Source organism: Microtus oregoni, unplaced genomic scaffold (assembly GCF_018167655.1).
Source record: "Microtus oregoni isolate MIOR12 unplaced genomic scaffold, Mior012 000118F_ref0000498, whole genome shotgun sequence".
Taxonomy (NCBI): domain Eukaryota; kingdom Metazoa; phylum Chordata; class Mammalia; order Rodentia; family Cricetidae; genus Microtus; species Microtus oregoni.
This window is the reverse complement of record NW_024544747.1, coordinates 66,717-84,335: the sequence shown is the minus strand read 5'-3', so window position 1 is coordinate 84,335 and position 17,619 is coordinate 66,717. Positions and strand designations below refer to the sequence as shown.

Sequence of the window (17,619 nt, the reverse complement as noted above, 5' to 3'; positions counted from 1 at the left end):
TGAGTTCAATCCACAGGCCCCACAGGGTAGAAGGAGAGAACCAACTCCCTACGAATTATTTTCTCTGACCTGCATGTGCACTGTGGTTTACACACACACTTACACATACACACAAAATAAAAAAATGTTAAAAATTTAAACAAACGGGGCTGGAGAGATGGCTCAGCGGTTAAGAGCATTGCCTGCTCTTCTAAAGGTCCTGAGTTCAATTCCCAGCAACCACATGATGGCTCACAATCATCTGTAATGAGATCTGGTGCCCTCTTCTGGCCTTCAGGCATACATACAGACAGAATATTGTGTACATAATAACTAACTAACTAACTAAATAAATAAATAAATATTAAAAAAGTTTAAACAAACAAAGTAAATTGTAGTGTTCTGGTCAGCCAGATGGCTCAGAAGGTAAAGTGCTTGCTACACAAGTCTAAGTCTTCAGAACCCAAAAGTTGGAAAAATAGGACAACTGGTTCCATGAAGTTCACCTGTGCTTATTTAAACACAGCAAGCACACACATCAATAAATACATAAACAATTCGCTTGCTTGCTTGCCCTGGAACTAGTTCTGTAGACCAGGCTGGCCTCGAACTTACTGAGATCCTCCTGCCTCTGCCTTCTGAGTGCTGGGATTAAAGGCGTGCACCACCACCACCTGGCTCATAAATAATCTTTCTAAGAAGCCTTCAAATAGCCTATTAATGGCTACTGTCACCTGATAACTTCTTAGGGGACAAGTTTGTAGGTTTGTTTTTAAGTTGTTTCTCTGATTATTTTTTCTTTGTATTTAGCTTTTTTCTTCTTTTTTAAAGACAGGGTCTCATGCAGCCGAGGCTGACCTTAAATTCCTGAGGATGACTGTGAGCTTCTGTCCTTCTGCCTCTACCTCTTGAGTGTTGAGACCTTAAGAGTGAGCCATCACAGAGCAGTGGTGGTGCATGCCTCAGGAGGCAAAGGCAAGCGAATCTCAGTGAGTTTTGAGGACAGCCTGGTCTACAAAGTGAGTAGTTCCAGGTACACAGAGAAACCCCATCTAAAAACTAAGAGTGTGCCATCATGCCTGTTTATGAAGCACTGCAATGCTGAGGATCACACAAGGGCTTCATGGATGTCAGATGAGTATTTTACTGATTCAGCTACAAAAACAATTTTGCTTTTGAGACAAAATCTTGCTATGCAGTCCAGGCTGATCTTGAACTCACAATTCCCCTGCCTCAGCCTCCAGCACCAGGATTACAGGTATGTATCACCAGTATACTCCTAGCAACATGCCCCTACCCCTTACACACATAAAGATAAACAGACAAATGCACTCTCATTCAACTAACAGGTCTATGAGAAGCAACAACTAAAATAAACAAAATGGCAGTCTGATCACCCAGAGTGACAGTTTTGATATGTTGTGACTCTGTCAAATGATGTATTCATAGTATTGCACACTCCAGTCAGATATTTCCTACTATTACATGCAGAGATAACTTAACATAATCCACATTTATAAGTTGAGTAACTATTAGAATAAAATAAATGTATATTAAGAGAATTTCCAAGGGAAGCTAAGGACATTCAAACAAAAAAATACAGAAAATCTTCATGATAACTATTAACCATGAGATTCCTGTTATTTCTACTTCTATACATTTTGTCACAAATTATTCCACATAAATATTTTCATGTATCTACCTAGTCATTTATTTTCAGTAACAATGACAAGTGCATTTATGTATCACAGTTTGTAATGCAGGATAAAAAACTCAGACCTACAGAGATGCTATGATGTCAAAGAAGAGGAAGATGTGCTATGTGAGAAGAGAAGCTGCCTGTTATTCAATAGGTGAGATACTTCACATAATCCAATGCCAAAAACATCAATGAAAATCATATTAATAATGATCAATAGACAGAAAATACAACTCAGTGCATTGCTAAATACTTTTTTATTTGTTTGTTTTCTCTGTGTAGCTTTCGACCCATCCTGGAAATCGCTATGTAGACCATGCTGGCCTCAAACTCATAGAGATCCACCTGCCTCTGCCTCCTGAGTGCAGGGATTAAAGCATGCACCACCACTGCCTGGCCTGTTAAGTACTTATAATCATTATCAGCTTGGCAGTCTTCAGAATCAAAAACTCCACCATTACATTACACCATTACACAAGGGGAAGTAATCAGACACTTTCTTTTGCCTCTTGGGAGCATACAGGCGTAGAGAAATATTATTTTCAGGTGTGTGACTTTTGTTTATGCTGCATTTATTTAACTCTGTGAAGCTGTGTTACTGTGCCTGTCTAAAACCCCTGATGATCCTAATAAAGAGCTGAACAGCCAATAGCAAGGCAGGAGCAAGGATAGGAGGAGCTGGAAGACAGAATGTATAAACAGAAGGAGGACATCAGGGGCCAGCCACCCAACCACCCAGTCAGCCACGGAGTAAGAGAATGGTAAAAGCCCAGAGGCAAAAGGCAGACAGGTTAATTTAAGAAAAGTTGGCAAGAAAAGAGCCACTCTAAGGCTGGGCATTCACAAGTAAGAATAACCATGTGTGATTTATTTGGGAGCTGGGTGGTGGCCCCCAAAAGAGTAAAAAAAAAAAAAATACAACATACAGGTTTAAAAATCAAGGTAAAAAAGAAGAGAAGATGAATAAGGAAGTAACTAGACCTCGTGTTCACAAAGGTGACACTACAATATTTATTTGTCCTACTGACAAAGGATGGTGAAGCCATGACTTTTAGATTCTAGTTTTCTAGTTCTGTCTTTATTTCTAGTTATTAAGACCCTCCCCCCCTTTTTTTTGAAATAAGGTCGCATTATATAGTCATGGATGTCTTGGAACTCGGTATGTGGGCAAGGCTGGTTCCACATTATAAGCCACCACCTCCTTCCCCATGTGTTTACAAGATGAACATGTGGAGGCCAATGGACAACCTTGGGTATCACTGCTTAGATTTGATGTCTTTTATTCCAACTAGGGTACACTGGCTGGCTAGTAAGACTACAAATCTGTCTGACTCCACTTCCCTAACATTGGGATTAGATTACAAGTGCATACTATCATACCAGCCATTTTACATGGATTCTGGGAATCTAACTCAGTGCATACAGACACATACACATGCAGGCAAAGAAATAAAAAATGACTGGTTATGAGGGCTAAAGGAGGAGGAAGGGAGAGAATGGTAAAAAAGGGATGGAAGGGGAGTAGGGGGTGAATTCATGGAACACAAGGGATTTTTTTTTAGGGCAGTGGAACTATCTGGTATGATATTATAATGGAAGAGAAATATCCTTATACATCTGTCAAAATCCACAGAAGGTACACACAAAGAAAGAATTGTAATGAAATCCATGAACTTTAATTAGTAACAATATATAAATATTTTCTAATCAGTTATCACAAATGTGACATACTAATTTAAGATGCTAACAAGAGAAACTGTGGGGTAAAGGAAAAAGACATATGGAAATTCTGTGAACACAATATTTCTGCACATGTAGAAAAATGCCCTAAAAAATAAAATCTATTAATTAAAAAAAAAGAAAATACTGGTAATAATGTCCACCCAGTACAGGGCTAATAAGAACCAAGACAAGAGGATGCAAAAAAGAAAAACTATAGCTGGTTCTCAACCCAGAAAGGACAGCAATCAAAGAGAAGGAACGAAACCTAAAGGAAGGAGTGCGAGAGGAGCGCCTCTCACAAAGACATCTTACAGTGATTAATGGGGAACATCGAAAATTCATTTCTCTCCGAGGAAGAAAAAGAAAACGAAAAAGCCAAGAGGCTTACAAGGAAGACTGGGATTCTCAGCAGAAAAATCACCACCATTAAGCCTCTGGTGTCGTCCTGCTGCCGCTCCATGTGGCTAAGAAATCAGCTTGTCATTGTAATGTGCTGGTGCCAATCTCTATGGCAGATTGAGCTATTTTTCAGGAAAATCAAGGGATAATTGCTTAGCATCAAAAGATCTGGCCCTTGAGAGGATAAGGAGCAGTTCCTTTTTGCCATAGTACGATTTTTTTCTAGAACAGTATAAATGACTCTTCAAGACATCACGTCTTTCATAAGCAGAGCGGCAATTCTGACCGTCAGTCTGCTGAACGCCGAATGGCGCACTCAGCTTTCAACAATAACTCAAAGGACAAAGCAAGGCTAGATTTATTCTGCAGAGTTTTCAAAGGCAAAAAGGCAAAACTCCTTCCCTCTAATCCACGAAATTATAAATTCTGTCTGGGAACTAGAGACAGCTATGCTTGCTGAAAATCTGGCATCATGGATGTGAACAAGATTTAAAAGCTGGAATGATGGCTGGCAATTTGAGCATTTAGAACAGAAGTTGGTTCAGCACTCAATCTGCCGGCAGAGTCAACAGCCACACAAAGCACATGGAGATGCCAGACAGCGAGGGAGCTAATTTCACAAAACTCATTTTCATCTCTCTGTACTTCATACAACCACCACAAGCAATCCAGATTCTTATCCAAGCATAATCTTAGATAGCAAATTTTGTTGTACAAAGGAATTGAAAGTCAAAACATAATGCTCTCAATTTTTTCTTCATGATAATTCCCTTCTTAAAATCTTATCCTTAAAAACAAAAATTTTGTTTGAGAAAAGCAAAATCTCACTAGAATACGGCATTAACATTTTCCCTCACAATTTCTATCATCTCTTCAGGATGAGAATTCAAGAAAAAAAAAAAAGGTTTCTCTCAAACATCCTAACTAGAAAACAATAGCATGTGCTACAACGTAAAGGACAAGACACCTCTGTGGTTAAACAGAGCCAACACAGCCAACTATCAAAAGAGAAAAGTAAGGGAGGCTTGAAAGGGAAGATAGTCAATTTTTGATTAAAAATATTTTGATTATAATATACAAACACAGAAAAAGGGAACCATTAATGTAGTAAACTTGAAGTCTATTTTTTGTTTGTAAACGTGCACTACTGTGCTGAACAACTATTTTCTAACAGGCACAGAAGACAAGGGATCAGTAATAATGAAACACTACGCAGAAGAGCAGGATGAGATTCCCCTAATGAAATACAAAACCTTTCCATAAAAATTAACAGAAAGAGGTCCAAAATAAAGATGTTTTGTTTTATAAATACTATTAGCAAAACAATGCGCGTTTTCAGTTTAAGGCCTGAAGCTGAGCTGAATCTCTTTCAGAATGGTTTGTCATTTGCTGATGAAACCTCAGTTAAGATCAAAAACAGGATCTGACCAAACTCCTCCTGAAGGAGCTTTTCTCAAAGCATTAGAAAGTTAAAAACAAAGCAAAACAAAACAACATAGTGTGTTATTGAAGTCGGATGACAATCCTGTGAGCAGAACGCTGACATGTTCTTTCTTTCAGACAGCACCTCTTGTATCTGTTCATAATGCGTGGTTTATCGATGTTTCCTTTCCTCTCTAAATGGCTGGGAGGGAAGAAGAGCTCCAGAGTCACAGTGTGCGGTTAGTAATGGCACTTTTCCTTGTCATTGTACAAAGCCTGTTAAATATTTACAACACACACAGCAATATCTAGCCCTAAACACCCAGTTGTGAGTTTGAATTTTTTTAGAAATAAATCTATGACAAGTTTTCGCCAGCAAAATGCCAGAAGACTTTACTAACAGCTTCAAGAGACCCAGCGGGTCCAGAGGAGCAGTTTCAGGCCATCTGGTGATTACTTATTATTATTTATACAGCACAGTTGATGTACACACAGATGTGTTATGAATCCACATACAGAGAAGCCCTAACAAGGATGTGACTGCTGAGAATCAAAGAAATGCACTAACCAGGAAGAGAGAACAGCAGCTTTTTATTTTAATATGAAAAGGTGGAAGATTATTTGATTAAAGAATGATGAGTTCTATACAGAGACAGTATACTACCAGTCAAAAATCTAGCTATATGTGGAAGAGACTACCAAATCCAGAAGGCACTTTATAAACTTCTCGGTTTATTTATAAAGTAATAAATAAATAAATAGTACAATAAGTGAGTGTGGGGAGGAGCTTAGGCTTGGGAAGAACTATCGAGATAGGAAGATACAGGATTTTATTTTATTTTATTCTACTAGGAATGCGCTGAGAAAAACTTCAACACTCCCATTTTGTAATATTCAGGTGTATGCAGGAAAAACAAGAGTTCACTTCAATTTCCTGACTATAGCTCCAATTAGATTCATTAGCATCTTTTGGTTTTTGTTTGTTTGGTGGAGGGAACAGGCTAAAGCAAGGATACTTGAATATATTCTTTTAATAACAGCATAATAAATCACAACAAAGAGCTAAAATGAACCAATCACATGTGTTTAAGGCAAGTGTCAAGAGATCAGATCTGACATTAAGAAACCTGAGTTGATTCCTTGCTCTTAATTCCAATATATATATTGGAACTAGGATATATATATATATATATATATATATATATATATATAAAACTACATAACTGTGCCATAGTTCTACCACAGTTGACATAAAACCACAGAATTCTCAAAGTGGACTGGAAGTTATTGCAAAATCAACATTAAAAAAAATAAGGTTAACATTTGGCCGAATAGTGCATAATGCAGTATATCTTCAGCTGCTGACAGCATGCAGTCACTCTTACCAGATGGGAACTAGATGAATTATTAAATGAAATATGAATTATTAAATGAAAATTTGAGTTTTTAAAAAACTCCTAGCAGGGGGTAAGGAAGAAAAGCTTATTTGTTTGCCTGAAATTGCCTTCACCTGTCATAGCATGTAAACATAGCATACACCCCCACAAAGGCATTTGCCTACCTGATCCATTCCTTTCCTGGTTATTTTTCAATTCATGGTGCTCTCCTGATATAAAACATGAGTAATCAACATCAAGTCATTCTTCTTTGTTTTTCTTCTTGCTCACACCAGTTAATAGGGAAACTTGCTAAAGGAATATAGGATGAAAGACCCAAGAGTCTCATACCAGTATGGCCCTTTTAACGGGAAAGCTAAGATAAGAGAAATAATCTCTGTAGATTGGTGCTATATAGACAATAAAACATATACCTTTGTAACATGCCAGCGTTTAACCAATTATAGGAGCTATTTGTTGCCTCATCTATTACAGAGCAATAGAGATTTAAGGGATAATGCTCATGGAGGCAAAGGACAGAGCTTTGGAGGTTGGTTAAATGCCAAGTGAAGCCAGGGCTACAACACCATAAACATCATTCCTACCATGACAAGATACTGAGGTACAAGAAGCTGCCCTCAATCCCACTACAACTGGGATGCTACTGTTATTTTTTTTTCAAGATGAGGTCTCATTTAACCCAGGCTGATCTCAAACTTTCTATACAACTGAGGCCCTGGAGGTCTGTGTACTCTAGGAAAAAAGAAGATCTTGAAAGATGCCTGGGGCCACAGTGTACAGAGGACAATCATTTCTCTTAAGGACAGGGCTGATAAGCACAGTTACAACAAAAATTTTCTTCAGTGGTTGACAATTAAATACTGTCCTCAGAGGAAATGTCCTGTTCTTTAGAAACAGCCTACACAATGAACAGATATGATGAAGACTTGATGATGATATCCAGTAATTCTATTTATATCTGCATAATTTGTTCTGCAAACCAGCATATGTTTCTGAGAGGATGAGACAGCAGCACAGAATCTGTTGATTTCTTGGTAATAAGAGCAAGAGGATCTGAGTTTGATCCCCAGCACCTACATGAAATGCCAGGTATGGTGGCTTTCACTTCTAATTCCAGAGCTGAAGCCAGAGAAGTGCAGATTCCAGGGTTCTCTGGTCAGCTAGCTAGTCGAGCCTAATTGAAAACTCCAGGTCCCAGTGAGAAATCCCATGTCAGGCTGTTGAACACAAACTCAAAGTGAGTGTAACTGCATGCTCAAGATTTGCACAGGATCAAGCCACCTAAAGTTCCAGCATGGATAGGGAAGCGCTCATAAAGTTCTACCCCTAGCTGAGGCTTTATCAACAACTGAGGGCTATCAGGGTGGAGAGAATCAGTATTTTTAGGAATGCGGCCCTGAAAGGCTACCCGTGCTCTAGTAGGTGGTCCTACACTCAAGAATATAGAGTAGTAAGTAGATGCAGTGGATTTAAGGGGGGAAGAAGAGCACTTGAAGTTAGGAGGGAAAAGGAGGAAAGGGAAATGAAGGACAGATTTGATCAAAACACATTACATGTATTATGAAATTATCAATAAAAAATACTAAGATGGATGATGGATCCTGATGAATGACACCCAAGGCTGATCTCTTACCTCCACAAGCACATATGCACACATAAACACACACACACGACACACACACACACACACATACACACACAACACACACACACACACACACACTACACACACATCCCAAAATGGGCAGAAGTAACCCTAACAAAGTTATTTATCTGCACATGAAATAACATCTTAAATTTAGGATTTATGATAATGACATAGTATGTACACTTGTTTTCATCCTATTGCCTTTATTACAGACTTCAAAGTAAAAGTGGCACCCCAAAATACTGAAAATTTACAGGACTCAGCAGGGTATGATAGTATAAATGGACTCCCAGCTATTTGGGAGGCTGAGGCAAGAGGATCACTTGAGCCCAAGAGTTTTAGATTAGCCTGGGCAATACAATGAAGACCCATCTTTAAAAGTTTCTTTTCTTACAAGATTTTCTAGATTCAGCACCAAATTAAATCTCCATTATTTTAAAAAAGCCAAAAAGGCAAGCATATAATTACAATGCTTTTGTTTGTTTGGTTGTTCAAGACAGGGTGTCTGTCCTGGGCACTGTAGACCAGTCTGCCGCTGCCTCCTGAGTGCTGGGGCATGTACCAGTATCACCTGGCTAATTACAGTGTTTTTAAACAGAAGTTTTCTTTTCTTTTCTTTTTTTAGTGTTGGGATTGAATCAGGGTCTCATTTTTCTGTTGTATTTTTTAAGATTTAGCCAGGTGATGATGGCGCACGCCTTTAATCCCGGCACTCAGGAGGCAGAGACAGGCGGATCTCTGAGTTCGAGGCCAGCCTGGTCTATAGAGTGAGTTCCAAGACAGCCAGGGTTACACAGAGAAACCTTGAAACAAACAAACAAACAAACAAACAAAAAGATTTAGATTTAATTTACATGCATATATGAATATATCAGATCCTCCAGATTTGGAGTTACAAGTGCTTGTTGAATCACCATGTGGGTGATGGGAATCCAACTCATGTCCTCCATAAGAGAAGTACATACTCTTAACTCCTGAACCATCTCTCCAGCCCCTATACTAGGGTCTCAAGAATTCTAGGCAAGCACTGAGACACAGAGCTACATCTCAGGGCTTTTATTTTTTGAGACAGGTTCTCAGAAAGTTGTTTAGGCTGTCCTTGAACTTGTGATCCTAATACGTTAGTTAACCAGATGGCTGGGATTACAGGTACATTTAAGCGTACAGGGCTCTTAAATAGATGCCATCTTCTAATTGTTTCAAAAGCCCACACAACTCCATTGAACTGGGCCTCTGTCTAGTGGCGTCTGGGGGACTGTTGTCCTAACAACACTAACTCATTCTCAGGAGGTAGTTCAACTCTATAACGACTGCTTGTACCACATTCCACAGAGAGGTTTTAGCAAGAATATCGTTTTCCCCAAGTTCTTCATGAGGGCAATGAGGCCTCAGGAGAAACAGTCTCAATAGGCCAACAGGAATAAGGGGACTGAAAAGTGTGTCATCTGTCTTTTTACACAGGAATGCAGACAGCACTATCTTAAGTAGCCACTTTTTTAAAAGTACATGTAGTGGATTTAGAATTCAGCTGTGTCACATCAGACTGTTGGGAAGCAGATCATGAACACAATCCAAAAATAACAGCCATTAAAAACCTAGCAACCAAAACATGTTTATGTATCCATTGAAAGCCTGGTGGTTTTGATTATATAGTGGAGGGTATAATCTACTAGTCTATTTTAGGTAAATTTTCCTTTCACCTTCCTTTAATATTAAATGCACAGTGATTTCTGAGTTTAAAGATGCACATGGTAGAGTCTGCACGAGAAACAGGCACAGAACAAAGTAGAATGCCAATAGTTCTCTTTGATTGCTTCTCTCCCCCCTTGAGCTGAGGACTGAACCCAGAGTTTTGCACAAATTCATGCACATTTAGCTTTACCAAGCTAAATTTCCAACCCCACAATGAAAAAAAAAGAGTTTTTTTTTGTTTGTTTTTTATCTTATATGTATGAATGTTTCGTCTGCATGTATGCTGGCACTCTGTGAATGCAGTTCCCATGGAGGTCAGAAGAGGGTGTTGGATCCCCTGCAACTGGAGTTACACATTGTTTGTGAGCTGTCATATATGGGTACTCAGAATCAAACCTGGGTCCTCTGCAAGATCAACAGTGCTCTGAACTTCTGAGCCAACCCTTTCTCTTTACCACTGTTTTGAGACTTCTCCAATGGTAGGTCCTACATCATGCCGTCCAAAGATTATCCCGGTTTCTTCCTGGGATTTACATAGCCTTTTTTGTTTGGAACAAATATTTTGAGTCAATAAAAAGTAGATTACAAGTAACTTAAACGTCTCTGGGTAGTTCCCAAGCAAAGCTGTTCTCAAGATTTAAGGACGTTCAATGGCATGCCAAATGGTAACTGGCTTTACTGAATTTGCATCTTCTGCCACATCTTCTCTATTTCACATAGCATGAGGTGACCACATGTATCTGCCGATTCCTACTCCAGAGCTATATGTCACCACATCGCAGGAGAAATCTAAAGAAAGGACTAAATAGAACTGGAGAACAACCTTACCCAAATGAACAGTTTCTGATCTGCAAAGGGGTGAAAGGATGAATCACATCCACCAAACTCTTAAGATGGAACTTCCTAACCTACTAAGAGAATGATGACGTCAGCTGGGCAGTGGTGGCACAGGCCTTTAGTCCCAGCACTCAGGACAAAGGCAGGTGGATTTCTGGGAGTTCGAGGCCAGCCTGTTCTACAGAGTGAGTTCCAAGACAGGCTTTAAAAGAAAAAAAAGGTGATGATGTTCTCAAGTTCCAAGTTCTATATTTAACTTTCAACTAGGGGAGCAGAGTTGTCCAAATCTAAAGACTTCACCATGGATCACAGACCCCAAAACACAGTTCAGAAATGTGGGAAAGGTCACAGAGAAACCAAAGTAAAAACTCCATACTACTTCCCTTTTCTAGTACTAAATTTTAAATCTCTCTCTCTCTCTCTCTCTCTCTCTCTCTCTCTCTCTCTCTCGGAGACAGTGTTTTCGTTGTGTAAGTCTGTCTTGAAACTCCCTCTGTAAACAAGGCTAGCCTCGAACTCAGAGATCTGCCTGCTTTAGCCTCTCAAGTGCTGGGAATAAAGGAACGGTCATAATGCCAGGCATTTTAAAGCTTTATAAATCTTTAATTTTATGTAATACACACACACACACACACACACTATGTGTGTAAGTGCTGGGGCACACATGGCAGAGCACACATGTGGAGGTCAGAGTCTACTCTCTCTTTACACACACACACACACACACACAATGTGTGTAAGTGCTGGGGCACACATGGCAGAGCACACATGTGGAGGTCAGAGTCTACTCTCTCTTTACACACACACACACACACACACACACACACACACACACAATGTGTGTAAGTGCTGGGGCACACATGGCAGAGCACACATGTAGAGGTCAGAGTCTACTCTCTCTTTACACACACACACACACACACACACACACTATGTGTGTAAGTGTTGGGGCTCACATGGCAGAGCACACATGTGGAGGTCAGAGTCTACTCTCTCTTTACACACACACACACACACACACACACACACACACACTATGTGTGTAAGTGTTGGGGCTCACATGGCAGAGCACACATGTGGAGGTCAGAGTCTACTCTCTCTTTTCATCCTTCCACTATGTGATCCAATATAAAATTTAGGTTATCAGGCTTGTTCAGCAAGTACTTTTGCCATTTCACCCATCTTGGCCCCATCCTGAAAAGATCACTATTTCTCTGCTTCTGGGTGTTGTTATTAAAAGTGTGCACCCTCATGTGTGGCTCACAAAAAAAAGAATAATTTTTTTTTTTTTTGTTTGTGAGGCAAGGTCTCACGTAACATGGGCTGGCCAGGAATGGTGGCATATATCTTTAAAGTAGATCTTTGTGAATTTGAGGCCAGCCTGGTCTACACAGAGAGTCCTGAGGTAGCCATGGCTACACAGTGAGATCTTGTCTTTAAAAGAAAAAAAAAGTCACATATTAGGAAAATAAACTCACCCAAAATTCAGATTTTTTCAAATAGTACAGGGTACTACTATGTATCGCCTGTAGGAGTCACAACAAACAGCATTATGAAATTCACACACATAAAACTGGAGGGGTCATTTTACATTTTCTACTTTAATAAAGCTATTTAAAAATGGAAACACATCCATATATAATTTTTTAACAAGAAAGAAAATACACTCTAAGATACTTAATACTGCAGAATACAAAGGTTTGGTTCAAGTGTTTACCAGAAATATTTAGCATTTATTGAAATCTGGAATCTTCTTTCTATTTCTTGCCCTATCACCATCTCTGCTATTTCTCAAATTCCAATTCCTAGAAATGTTTAGGACTTAGCTCTTTATTTAAAAAAATATTTACAAGGCATAATGGAACTAGTCTGTGGTCTCATGTACCACCAGTATGTGTCACTGGACAGTTACATGACATATTCCTAACAAAATATAGTTGAAATTCTATAATGAAGGCAAATAAAACGTTTATGCACTTTTTTTCATCATTTGTAGCATTAGAAAAAGATCTGGGGAAAAGTTAATATGCAAAATGAAAAACAAGGCAATTCCAACAGAACAACTTCATTAAAAAGTATAGGAGACACATCTGACATATAATGCACACACGTGCAAACAATTATGTGGGAGCTGACATATAGAACAACACACGTCATGTCTGTAGAACACTACTGGATGGATCTCAAGTGCTGTGTTGGGTTTGTCAGTACCAGACTGTGTAGTACCTGCCTAAGCTGTTAACTCGATTTTTCTGAATCAACAATCAAAAGAAACATTGCTTTTTCATATGTGAGAGACCCACAGAGACTTGGAAATTGGAGGCTTATAATAATAGGAATATTCTCAGCTGACTCACTAAATATGTTAAGCAGACTTTTATATGCCCGAAGGTCAAGAAGCTATTTCTACACTTGCTTTGTGTTTAGATGGCAGCTTTAGAAAGGAAGGGGGAGTAATGTGCACGCTTTAACACTGTGTGCTGGAAAACAAACGTCAGTACAATAACAAGTTGGAAGAAAGCAAGGCAGATTTCATTACGGTGGAGTGCCTACACTTCCTCATAACTTGGATTTACACACTGCAAATCCTCTGATCTGATTACCTCCAGTGATCACGTAAAATACCAGCTTTAAACTCTTTGCCTTAGTGATAAAACAGCCACTTTGATTCACAACAAGACATTCACAATAAAGTATACTGTAAACGTACCTGTCCACAGCCCGGGGCATTGCACACAAACGGTCTGTCGTCTCCCATATTTCATAAAGCAGAGCAGAGCTGAGGGGGCCAAGAAGTAAGGGGAAAAGTTATGTTAAATACGCTGGAGAAAAAAAAATGAGCTTCAAAAATATCAAGACTAGAAACAGGTGTCCCAAGAATGCTATCTATCAAAGCTGTAAACACAGGCTACTTTGGAGAGACTCATTAGACAGGTGGCATATGATCTACTGTGCCTCAATTGAAACTTTCAATTAGGAAAATTCAGACCTAAATAGTCCAGAATTTTAAGACTTGCTGGGTTTTCCTTCTTTCTGCTACAGTATGTAACACATTTCTCCAGTCTACTGAATTACAGCCAGTGCAGCTCTCTATGTCAATAAATTAACCCAACGCTCGATGCGGAAGCCATATTTCTGAACTGGAGAAGACCAAAATTTGTCATTTAATTAATTAAGGGATTATAGGAGGGGTGCTCCATTTTACAGGGCTATAATTTGGCTCCCCGGTGTATAAACTACGAGACTGTTGGCAAGGGTCGTTTATCCCAGATTATTGCCAAAGAAAACAAAGCACCTATCCTATTGGACTACATGGGAAATTATTTTCATTAATAAAAAAATAAAAAATAAAAGCTTCCCCTCCCCACTGGGAGCCTCCTCCTCCCCCCACCAATTGTCTGTGGCAAATGAAGAAATATCAGTGCCCTTCCCCCTCTGATTCTATTTATGGCTAGGTTTTTAAAAGCAGCAATAAAACAAATGTCGACTCTTTGGGGGTTTACTGGGTGAATATGTTCCGGCTGTTTGTGCAGCTCTCGGCCAGAGTTCTTGGGCTGCTCCACTGCAGCCAACAGATGTGTGCTGCTGCAGGGCATCAGAGAAATGCATTTACAGGCACTACCATCCAACTCTATTTCCCTGAAGAATTTAACAGAATTTATATTGCTTTTTTAAATGACTAAAGCTAATCTCTTGAAATGTTTATCAAAATTCTTTGTCAAACAACAAATGCAATCTGAATGTGCCAGGGAAATTTCTCATATTCCAACTAAGAACAAAAACCAGGCAGAGATGAATAATGACAGGAAATGCAATCACAGCAAAAATATCCCTAAAAGATAAACAATATTTTGGAAGAGTCAAAGAGAAAACTGGGAGGAAGAATAAAAGCAGTCTTATAGAACAAGGTTCTAAGGACAATTTTACACAATTATCCACAACACAGAACAATACATAAAAGGATGTGAACAAGGGAAGATGAGTGAGGGACGATCGTTGAACTACGTCTGGAAATAACTTCAGAGCTGTAACCAAATCTCAAATTCCTGCATTAAAATAAAATGCTAACATGCTAGAATGAATGTAGTAACAGAAACCAGGCTTAACAGAGGCAATGAGGTACTATCTCTCCTATTCTCTCAGGATTTACTTTTGGGTTAGAAACCAGTATTTCTGGTTGTCTAATCAGTAATTCCACAACTAATCGGTGTTTAAAAGTGTGAGGTGCCCCATAAAATAGAAGGGGCTGCTTGGTCATCTTTCAGTGTGACAGGAACATGGTCTAACTATGAAGGAAACTGATGTTCAGTCCTGCTGGAATGGAACAGACTCTGTATATACATACGTATACACAGATTTATATCACATTTAGCCAGGATAAATTGCTTCAATAAATTCTGCTCCTAGGAGAGCCCAGCTCAAGCCGATGATTGGGTACTGGGAAATGAGAGCTTCATTCTTCCTCACATAGCCCTAGGACAACAAGGTTTTCTGGTTTGTTTGTTTGCTTGTTTTAAATACATTTTTAAAAAACAAATAAATTATTTTTAGTACTTTCTGTAACTGTAACACAGTACCAAAAAATAAGTAAATAAAAGCAAATAAATATAGAAACTGTGGTCATGATGGCTGAAAACGCAGATGATCTTTGGAAAGCAAATCATTCCTCTGTGGGAATCGGCACTGCTGTGCTGCACATAGTTTCACTCCTAGCAAGGTAGAAGTGGACAGAAGACGGAGAGCAGTCCTTACTTCTGGCACTTGAGGCTAGATTGTCTCCTTTACTGACTATTAGAAGGAAGTGTTCTTTCTGGTAAGGAAGGGGAGTAGGAAGTGATTACATAAATTCTGGAACAATTTTCCTCAAGCCACAAATTTCAAACCTTCAAAAAATGACGATGATTATAATTTGGAATCTTTACTATGAATTATATGAAAACAAAATTTTGCCTTGCTAAAAAAGAAAAAAAAAGACTGGGAGAAAAAGCATTAAAATCTAACAGAAGTAAGCTTTTCTTTGGTCTTGAGTGTTAAACTGTCAGTTACTAATATGATTTCCTGCTTCTGTCCTAATTTGTAAGCCTTTGTTTTACCATTTTTACCAAACAGAGATCACAATGGGAGGAAGAAGTCTTTCATCCCCTTATTCTCAGGTCCCTTGTCATTTTACATCATTTCTGCATTCAAGAAAATTTAAATATTTAACAATGATAAGAATAATATCTCTCCCCATTTAAAAAAATCCCACTGACACCTTTTTAATTTCCCCTTCGCTCTCCATCTGCTACAGCACGGTGACACACAGAGAGTGCTTCTGGTTGTTTCTACGTGACAGACAAAGGCAACACACTTCTGCCATCTGGACAGATGGAGACAAAAAGAGAATCTTCAATGATAACGCTGCCACTCGATGTGAACTTAACTCACAGCTCATCTGTAATTCCACCGCCTGAGAAGCAGACCATGTATCTAGGCATGACACTCACAGTGTATTTATTGTCTCCTTCCTGATCTATTTTTTAGGACGAAATGTAAGAACTTTATAGGCCTAAACAATAAATGATGAGAGGAATATCCAACTTGAAATACACTACCAAGAGTGAGTGGGATGCTTAGGACGAGAAAACAAAAGGTTTTCCTTAGATGTCCAGGTCTACAGGGGAAAAGGTTCATGTACTTGGAGCAACCAAAATGTGTAAACGATACAATTAGGATTTGCATAAAAGTGAAATTCATCTGAATGCTGGTAGACTAGTTGAGAAAAATCAAGGTTTAGGGCCAGTGAGATAGTTCAGCAAGAGAAGCACTTGATCTGAACTCAACACCTAAAACCCAAGGGAGAAGGACAGAATCAACCCCTCTGACCACCGTATGCAGACCATGGGCTCCATACTCAAATACAAATGCTAATACACTTTTTTTAAGTCAAGGTTTAGAAAATTAAATTTTTATAATGTTTTATTTGCGTGTGTGTGTATTTGCATGTTAGTACAGGTGTTCTCAGAGACCAGAAGTGTTAGATCCACCTGTAGGTGGAGGGATGGACAGCGATGACCTATCCAACATGGGTGCTGGGATCTTTACATACTAAAATGTTTGTCATAGTAATATTTATGACCAACAAAGAATAGGAATTAAGTGCAGAAGGAAAATAAATATAAATTAAGATATTAAATTACAACAGACCATATTTAAGATGTTAAGAATAACATTTTGAAAACTATTAAATGATATAAGAAAGCAGTACTCATTAAATGTATTCTAGATTAATTTCTTCTTTGTACTATTAGTATTCTCAAGTCTATAATGATCAGAAATTGCTTTTAATAAATCAAAAATGGGCTAGCAGATAAAGTGCTTGCCATACAAGCCTGAAACTTGAGTTTGACTCCTGGTAGAAGGAGAAAACTAACTCCACAGAGTTGTTCTCAGACCTCCACATGTGTACCAGGGCATATGGGTCCCCTCAACACATATCATATATACATATAATAATGACAAGTGAGATAAAATTACAAACATATAATGTAATCTAATAATAAAAGAATGCTGATCTACATGACTGAATAAAAAGTATGTCTTTGAGTTAAAAAGAAAAAAAAAAGCCTGTTACCTTTTAAACTATTCTAGAGCACTGAAGAGTAAAGAGTCATATAAAGTTCTATACAGTATCCATATCAACTGGAAAGATAAGTTCAAAAAGAACCATGAAAAAAGTTTAAAACTGCCAGTTTCCTACAGAAAACAGCCAATCAGTTCCAGTCAGTTCTTCCCTTTATTACCCATTTTCAGAATCCCTGGCAAAAAATATTACTTACAGTAAT

At 38.6% G+C, this 17,619-nt stretch overlaps 1 protein-coding gene across 6 annotated transcripts in view; it reads right to left on the bottom strand.

Moving 5' to 3' along the window:
• LOC121444181 (cyclic AMP-dependent transcription factor ATF-7) overlaps positions 1-17,619 on the bottom strand; it is a 114,275-nt gene that overhangs the window by 75,809 nt on the left and 20,847 nt on the right. For 5 of the 6 annotated variants that reach the window (XM_041645976.1, XM_041645974.1, XM_041645977.1 and 2 more), the window contains exon 2: positions 13,506-13,574. In XM_041645976.1, the coding sequence (XP_041501910.1) occupies positions 13,506-13,553 (48 nt within the window). In that variant the 5' untranslated portion in view covers positions 13,554-13,574. Of the gene's footprint in view, positions 1-13,505; positions 13,575-17,619 lie in introns of those variants that run through there. The other variant, XM_041645980.1, reaches the window with a different exon arrangement.